This window comes from Heterocephalus glaber, unplaced genomic scaffold (assembly GCF_053883595.1).
Source record: "Heterocephalus glaber isolate CG9 unplaced genomic scaffold, H.glaber_assembly_v1.0 deba00001689, whole genome shotgun sequence".
NCBI lineage: Eukaryota > Metazoa > Chordata > Mammalia > Rodentia > Bathyergidae > Heterocephalus > Heterocephalus glaber.
This window is the reverse complement of record NW_028258414.1, coordinates 999,649-1,008,866: the sequence shown is the minus strand read 5'-3', so window position 1 is coordinate 1,008,866 and position 9,218 is coordinate 999,649. Positions and strand designations below refer to the sequence as shown.

Below are 9,218 nucleotides of genomic sequence, written 5' to 3'. Positions count from 1 at the left end.
TTGTTTTGCCCAAGATTGCTTTGGTTATTTGAGAACTTTTGTAGTTTCATACAAATTGGAGATTATTTTTATTCCTGAGAAAGGTGTCATTGGAATTTTGGTAAGGGTTGCATTGAATCTGTAAATTGCTGTGGACAATATGAATTTTTTTTTTTTGGTACTGGGGATCGAACTCGGGTCCTTGTGCTTGCAAGGCAGGCGGCAGAACCACTGAGCTAAATACCTGGCCCAACAATATGAATATTTTAATAATACAAATTCTTCCAATCCATTAACATGGGACATTTTTCCATTTTACTTGTATTTCTTCAATTTGTTTCATCAATGTTTTACAGTTTTCACTGCACAGGTCTTTCAACTCCTTGGGTAGTCTCATTTTTTGTAGCCATTGTAAGATTTTTCTCTTAATTTTTCACATAATTGTTAAGTGTATAGAATGCTAAGGATTTAAATTGATTTTTGTATCCTGCAACTTTTCAGAATTTGTTAGTTCTAAGTCTCTTGATGGTGTCACTAGGTTTTGCTCTGTGTAAATTTATGTTATGCTGGAGGTGTAGCTGAGGGGTAGAACTCTTCCCTGGCATACATGATGCCCTGAGTTATGTCCCCAGTACTGGCCCCATTCCCCCCAGAAGAATGTCTAAAAACAGGGACAATTGCACTTCTTGTAACTTGGATGTCTTTTATTGTTCTCCTTTTAATTGCTCATTAGGACTTTCAGTACTATGTTGAATGAACAGAAGGGACATCATTGAAGGCAATGATCTAATCTTAGCGGAAAATCTTGCAGCTTTTCACTGCTGAGAATGTTAGTTTTGGGCTTGTCATAGATTATCTTTATTGTGTTGAGGTACATTCTTCCTATACCTAATTTGTTGCAAGCAAATATGATAAAAGAAGCTCAGTCCAACATTTAGTTATAGCAATTTCATATGATTTCTGTGATTATTTTCCAAATTAATTTCATTTTGCAGTTGTTCTGGCACCACAGTACTTTCAGACTGCAAACATTTTCACAGGCTTTGAAAGGCTTGGTGGCCTTGGGCATGGTGCTTACCATATCCAAGGACAACATAGCTCAGATACCTTGAGAAACTAGCTGGGGACCTTGTATAGTGCAGCACTGACCCTTAGACCCAGCCACAGGCAGTGGCAAGACCCTGCATCACTGTGGACAGACTAAAGTCTAGGTCAAAGGGAAGAAAAAATCTTTTCATACTGTCTCCTGACAATAATTAATTGGGGCAGGAAGAATGCAGTAAAGATATTTCTATTTCTATGTATATACTCCAGGATAGGGCAGAGGTAAGATGCTCTGGGGCTGCAGGCACTCAACAGAAACACCCAAAACACTGTGGACCTCCTGGGCCAGGTGGCAACGAGGCATGTGCATAAGCCACAGACCGGCAGGCAGGGAGCACCCCCATGTTCTACGGAGAACAACAGATGGCAAACACAGTGCCCTTGTGCCTAGATCACAGTAGTCCACACCAATCTCTGGAATAGAGTGGATTTCACTCCTCTGGCCAACAAGAGTATGGCTCCCTGACTGTGGAACATCAGAGGGTAAAGAACTGCTACTTTTGGAGCTCTCATCCAACTGCTGAGGTCCACTTCACCACATGACTTTGGTTTGGTGTAGTCACTCTCCAGAAGGAGCAGGCTTGTGGTGCTGGAAGTTGTGGTGAAGGTGCATCAGAGGCCGCCCTTCAAGGATGCCTGCAGGAGCGTAGTTGGCCACTAGTTTCCAGCTGCAGCACCTCTGCTGCAGAGTTCAGAATGAGGCCTCACTCTTCCCAGTTAAATCTCAGCCAATGCCTAACCACTTGTCATGGTCAGAGACATGGATGCCTTGCCATGCCCACCCAACACAAGACTCCTTAGTGAAAAATTTGGTCCTGGAAGCCCTGCCTGGACTGTCCAGGCTTCTCTGAGCTGCATGGCACTTTGAGACTCTCCCTACATAGTACTCTTTCCTTCCTTCTTTTAGGTATCAGATTTGTATCATGGGCTGAAGGCTGTTGTCTTGATTCCTCTCTCTTCTTCCAATAAATCCTTTGCATTCTTCCTCCACCCTGGCCTGCTTCCTGAGGACCCAAAGTAACAGAACTACCTACCCGAGTGTGATTGGAGAAAGCTGACTGGCTCATTCTCTTAAAACATTAAAGTTTAGCCAAAAAAAAAAAAAAAAAAAAATCCTCCTAAAATGTGGCCAGGGGGAATCACTAAAAAGAAATGCAATTATTTCATTGGATTGCTGCCAAAAAGCACTCTTACAGATAGGCTGACATCTTCTGGAGGTTAACCACTTATGTCTGACAGGTGGCCGAACAGGAATCATCCTGGGAACTGGTTATAATCTATTTATTTAAAAATATTTATCATTTATTGAGTAATTACCATGTGACAGCAATGCTGGTAAGAGCTTTCCATACATTGTTTCATTTGATACTTACATAATTCTTATACGTTATCTCCATTTTTCAGATAAGGAAATGGAGTTAATTAGATGTTGAGGTTGAATTTAAATCAAAGACTGGTTGATGCTAAAGCTAAAACCCTTCAGGTTCTAACAGACAGACAGACAGGATAGACACACACACCCACACATGCGCATACACACACACACACACACACACACACACACACAACCTCATGATACCTATGTAAAATTTGAGTTTCCAAAGCAGGAAAAAAGTCTGTTTACAAGAGAAAACATAATACAAACTGAGAAATAAGGCCAATGAATAGAACTGGCCTAGAAATCTGTAGAGAAGCAAAGACAGGAAGATTTTACAGGAAAAATTTTAGGTGTCCTGATCTGTTCTAATTACATATCCTTGGAGACACATGGCCTTTCTGAACCTTAGATTTCATATATTAATGAACTGGTCGACTAGATGATTTCTCGATTTCATTTCAGCATTAACATACTTTTTCTTTTTGGATAGAACTTTTTATTTAGTCATTTTGTATAAAATCAAACTAAAAAATTTGTTTTCACCAAACCCCATAAGAAGTAAAATTGTTTGCTTCCAATACGAACAGTATGTTTCAAAATCCACCAAGAGAAGCAACTGGCTAGGACCCTGGGAGGCCTGGTCCTCTCACTACTCAATGCTGTTTAACTTTCAGGGAAAGGCCTCAAAAGCCCCCCCAGTGGTGGGGCAGAGGAGGACTGCGCCACTCAGAGAAGCCAAGGCTGGCATTGTCCCAGTCCCACTGCCCCACCTGTCCTGCAGCAGGGAGCTTTTCTGGGAGGAATGAGCCTGGAAGAAGGAATGTAAAAAACTCACTAGTTTACTATGTTAAAAAAAAAGATGGCACATTTATTGCTACATAAATGTTATATACATATTGTGTTTTCTGTTACAGTGACAGAAAAAATTTGAACTTCTTGCTGCTGGTTGAAAGGTTTATCAATAATACCTTGCATTTGACACAGGATACAAATCTGCAATAAATCAACAGTGGAAACTGGGGAACAAGATGAGAAGCAATTCATCTCGAACGTTAGCTCTTACAATACTCCATAGGTACTACACGGTATGCTAGAAACCTACTATGGTCTTAAAATGCTATTGTAAATTTCTGATATTAATGAACAGGTTATGGTAAATAACCCTACATTTTTACTACCTAATATAATAAAATAAAGTAAGAAACTTTTTACTGAAAACTTTCGATTTCAAAAATCTAGAAAGAGTAATATTTAGAATTCAAGAAATTTTCTTACAAGATTATTGTATAAAAGACTAGCTACAGTGAAAAATAAGCCAAATGTTTTTTTCTTTCTATTTTATGAAGGAAAGCTTCTGGGCATACTGCAAAGTCTAATATAGCGAAAAAGACAACAAGCTCTGAAGAAAAAGGCCAGGCAGTGCTGTATGTTCACTCACACATCATAAGCAACAACTTCGTTTAGCTGATTAACACTGAAATGAAGAACAAGGCCACAGATAGAGTCTGATGTAATTGGAGAATATATGCAAATTAAGGTAGCCAAAAAGTCCACTAAGTTCACAAACAGTTGATTTGTTAGGAAATCATCCTGATTGGACGATCCGAAGTTCCGCCTTAATTGTTTTTGTTCTTTCAAATTAACAGAAATCTTTAATTTACATAGTGATTTGGGTTCTTTCTTCTGTATGCTGACTGCCCTTGCTGATGCTAGCTCTGAGAATTACTAAGCCAAGACAACCTTGTTTAGCATGTATTTCTCTCCCAGGTTTGTTGTGGTGGAAGACAGATTTCATGGAAGTTCAGTCATTATGATGTCTTAAAAAATTACTCTGAAAAATGAGAGAGGTGCCCAGTGCACAGTATTAAGATTAACTGACAAGTATTGGTTTAATGCTAATCTGGCTAATCTTGGGATGGGGGCTGATGGTTTGCAGTTGATTAAATCACCCACTGAATTCTCCCCTACCCATCCAAATGACAGAGAATAAAGGTGAGGAGAAGGGGACCTGGTAACCAGTGTTCTTGGACTCCATCAGGTAATGAACCTCAAAGTGGTGTGTTCGCTTATCACACTACCTGCCTTGATGACTACTTGGTCTTGTTATATTCACCATAATCATGGCCTGAAAAATCATCTTTGTATTTTAAATGAATTTTGTGCTTACTTACAGCTAACACTTTACAAGTACTATATTATGTAGTACTTACTGCTTGGAAAACAAAGCAATTTCTAAAAAGTAAATTCTTCCCTTGTAATTTACACTTCTTGCTATTACAAGCTTTACTATGAAACCTAGAAGCTTGAAAAGTCTTGGTGTTATTAGAAATAAAGCAATGTTTATTTGTGGGAAAAACCTAAGGAAAATTTTCCCCTTTTAAAATCTTAGCTAGGCTATGGTCACAGATGGTCTCTGCTCACCACTGTGGATACATGTGCAAAGCACACAGGGCTGCATGGATGATTCTGGACTGTGACCATAACTACTCAGATTTAGAGACCAAATGTCACACCCACAGAGAAAAAAAAATGCATGAAAAATGAGAGAAAATGCTATACCAAGTAATATTTTCCTATTTCATGGAAAACACTATTTATATGGCAAAAGGAGAGGAGAGGGCAACAAAAGACTTTTCCCTTCCTTTTTAAGACACTCACAGGTATGCCGGGAATGCTAAGGGCCAATGGTTGTCACTGTTTTGTTCTCTGCATGGGAACAGCTTTAACAAATGCTGGCATCAACCTTTTCCCTTCATATGTAGACCTTACAGTTCCATAGCAATAAATAAAATTTGTAGTTACAATGCATTTGTCAATTCAGTTTAGGCACAAGGCAACTTCCACGATGAGTGGAGAGATCGAGACAGTCTCTGATTGTGCAGAAGCAACACACTGCTTGCAACAAAATGATAGGTTGCAAACATCTCATGGGTTGACGTTCTATCTGATGAGCTTCCTATCTTCACTTCTGATGGAAGTGTCGACCAATTGCTTTGATCGTAGGTACATTTGAGTTCCTTGTTTCAAGTGTTTTGTGTTTTCTTCTCCCTCCTGTCAGGTTTGTGTCTTCAGATAATCTGAGTTGTCCAAGTCCTTATGAGGAGAGTTCACCTTCTATCTAGCCTACTGATAACTCTGGAACTATAGCAGGGAGAGAACAGTACCAGTTAGTAGTTAATGGTTACAAATGAACACCACCCTTGCCCAAAATAAAACAAGCTGGCATTCTTCATTACACCTAGGTTTTTAATAAATTAGTAGTCTGCTAAGAGACTAAGGTATTAGTCCTCCCTCATCCAAAAGGAATTTCCCCTCATCCCAGGGGAGTACATCCCCAGGTCCTTAGCAGATGCCTGATGCCCGAAACTGTGGACAGTACCACATCTTACGTGCACTATATGCTTTTCCCTATACATAAGTACCTAGGATAAAGTTTAACTTATAAATTGGGCACAATGAGATGAACAGCAATAAATAACAAAATATGGTAATTATAACAATACACTAATGAGCTGGTGCTTTGGGGCCATTATAAGATAAAACACAGATTCCTTGAACACAAGCAGTGCAGCAGTGCGAGATAGACGTGATAACTAGCCCATCTGCTAAGCAACAAACAGCACACAAGTGTGGCTACACTGCGCAAAGGGAGGAGTCACATCCCAGGTAGGACAGAGAGAGGGTTCATTATACTACTCAGAATGGCCTATAATTTAAGATTTACACATTGTTACTTCTGAAATTTTTCATGTAACATTTCTGGACCATGGTGGACTCTGAGTAACTAAAATCACAGAAAAGTAAGCCCTCCAATAAGGGGGGAGCACTCTGATACAATTTTACCTGATGTATGTGTTAAGATTTTTTTTTTGGTACCAGGGATCAAACTTAGGACCTTGCGCTTGTGCAGGGCAGGTGCATTGCCACTGAGCCAAATCCCTGGCCCCTTGTGTTAAAATTTTGAAAAGAAGATTACATGATTAAGAATTACAAGCTTTCGGGTTCTATGAAAGTTTTGGCATTTATGCAAACTTTAATTTTAGCAACATTTGCAGTGGCAATGCCTGAGCTGTGAGGCTGTATGCATCCACTGCTCGAAGTGAGACAATATCAAAGCGCTCGCTACCACTGTGTCCCACCCACCATGCCATGTCCACAGCTTACTCCTAACTCCTCCAGACTCAAGTTTCTGTGGGCAAGGAACAGTCCATATTTACTTTCATATGGGCATCAGGTCTGCTCCACAGGAGGTCCTCACTAAATATTTAGTTCAAGTACTTTAATAAGAAAATTTTTGTACAAACTCTATGCCTATTAATATTCCCAATATAATATACATAAACACTGAAATTTTCCATTTTAACCACTTATAATGGAAATAGTCTAGGAAGAATTGTAACTTTCACTCCCTTATTAAACAACACAGTACGGATCTCTTAGGGGATGGAAAGAGAGTCAAAGCTACCTGGCCTTATGTTGTAGGATTTTTTTTTTCCCAGATTAGGGTCTTGCTATGTTGCCTAGGCTGGTCTCAAACTCCTGGACTCAAGTGACCCTGACTCAGCCTCCCAAGTAAGCTGGACTTCAGGTGCATATCAATGTGCCTGGCAAATTTTTGTAGTTTGAAATGACCAGTGGTCATTTCTTCATCATTCTAAATTTAGCAGTAGTTTCTCCCATGCCCAGTATCTTGCTGGTTTTTATTTATTTAAAAAGTTATTTTTATTTTCTTGTGACAAGGTCTAACCTTGGAGCCTAGGTTGGCCTTGAATTCATACTGATCCTCCTGCCTCAGCCCCCAAGTGCTAGGACTACATGTGTGCACCACCACACCCAGCAAATTTTTTATTCCTTGAGACAGGGTCTTGCTATGGAGGTCAGGCTGGCTTTGAACTATGTAGCCCAGGCTGGCCTTGAACCTCTGGTGATCCTCTTGCCTCAGCCTTTCAAGTGCTAGGATTATAAGGATGCGCTACCACGTCTGGCTCTTACTGGGTTTAATCTGTTCTCCAGTTCTATAAAGAACTGAAGGTTATCAGGTGAAACCAGACAACTACCTTTATGAAATTAACCACTTTCAGTTGTATTCTGAAGATCAAAAGAATAATCTTCCAACAAATAACAACTCCACCAGGAAGAAGGGTATGATGACTCATCATTTAACATTTCTGCATTTGTTACAGTTCCTAGAGCAGGAGACGATGTGCTCAAATGGGGAAGGAGCTGTGTATCACAAACTGACACCTCTGACCCAAGTGGGGACACATGTGTCTCATGAGTGTGAAGGAGTCACGACAGAGAAGACCCAGACGACCAGCGGGAAACTGCCTGATGATGCAGTCAGGCATGTCTGAGTAGGAGGGTGCAGCCGATGAGTGGGAGCAGAATGTTTTCTGGTAGATGAGCCATGGCCTTGTTTTCTCTCAGACTACAGTGACATTCATGAGGACATGAGATCCTGTTTCCTTATAAACCACAGGATACCAGCATACTTTGAAGAGAATAGTAATTTGGTTTAAAATGACACTAGCTCTGATTACACAAAAGCAAGGCAAACTATTGTATCTCAAATTACACATGACCTTTGCAAGGATCAATGCCCACCAGAGAATTCTGTTCCAAGGTTCTAACCCAACTAAAGATGGACCTTAAGTGATTTCTTTGTATTTTCTTCTCAAACCCACACTTACCTGGCTGATGTTTACATATGACCCATAGGGTTGGTAGTTTCACTAAGCCCAGGATGGGCTCCTGGCAGCGTGGTTGGTGGCTCTGCCGATACGGCAGAAACTTTTTCTTCTTCCCTTCTCTTAAGGCAGGCTGCTTTGGGGTTAAGGTTCCTCTCTAAAACAGGAGGAAAGAATTGTCATCATTATGGTGATTAAGGTATGAATAAGGGACTGTAGGTCTTTAGCTGAGTAAGCTGCTGCTCTTCTTCTTTCTGTGGGGATCGTTGATCTCTGTGATTTCATTTGCATATAAGACAGCGAGCACTAAGTGAGCTTTCTTAGTGACCGCTCTTTCTTCATTTTCTGCTTATGATTTAGTCTTCTAGGGTTTTATTTGATCTAAATCAACATGTTACTCTTCACTTACACAGTTTGGTGAGTGCTGTTATCACTAAGTCTCCTCAGAGTCCTGTTAAGACATGGTGCATGAATTGGGATGAGGTATGATATCCTCCATGTACCCACAGGTGGCATCTGTGTTCTGTCTAGAGTTTTATTCGGTTTTTTGTTGGTTTTTTTTGGTGCCAGGGATTGAACTTGGGACCTTGCACTTGCGAGGCAGGTGGTGGAACCACTGAGCTAAATCCCCGGCCCCAAGTTTTACTAGTTTTGAAAATGATAAAATCCTCAGATAGTCTTCTGCAGGAAATGCACCAACTCAAAGGAGAGACAGCTGGTGCATGTCTTACTCTTCTCTACTTTGATGTATATGCAGAACAAGATGACTGAGTTATTCTTTCCATCATGAGGTGTGACTAAGAGGGTAGTACAGACCTCTACTGCTTCTTACATAAGATAGCAAAGATTGTCTGCCTAGCATGCAGGAGGCCCTGGAAAGATCACAAAGAACAGAGACTGGATGGAACCTGTGATGTAGGCATTTTCAAAAGAAGTTAGAGAATGGATTATTACTATAAGAAATGAAGTTTTAAGCACAAATATCTAGCCTATCTGGGCATACATGTATATGCTTGTCTTCTGAGTTACTCATGATTTGTGTGTTAGGCCAGCTTTGGCAATTTAGTAAG

General features: G+C 40.3%; 1 protein-coding gene across 14 annotated transcripts in view; it reads right to left on the bottom strand.

Moving 5' to 3' along the window:
* Positions 1-2,350: 2,350 nt before the first annotated feature.
* The window catches only part of Tcf12 (transcription factor 12), a 384,470-nt gene continuing 377,602 nt past the window's right edge, over positions 2,351-9,218 (bottom strand). For all 14 annotated transcript variants that reach the window (XM_021237170.2, XM_021237171.2, XM_021237173.2 and 11 more), the window contains 2 exons: positions 8,152-8,305; positions 2,351-5,602 (listed from right to left, as the gene is read on the bottom strand). In XM_021237170.2, coding sequence (XP_021092829.1) covers positions 8,163-8,305 — 143 coding nt within the window. In that variant the 3' untranslated portion in view covers positions 2,351-5,602; positions 8,152-8,162. The remainder of the gene's footprint in view (positions 5,603-8,151; positions 8,306-9,218) is intronic.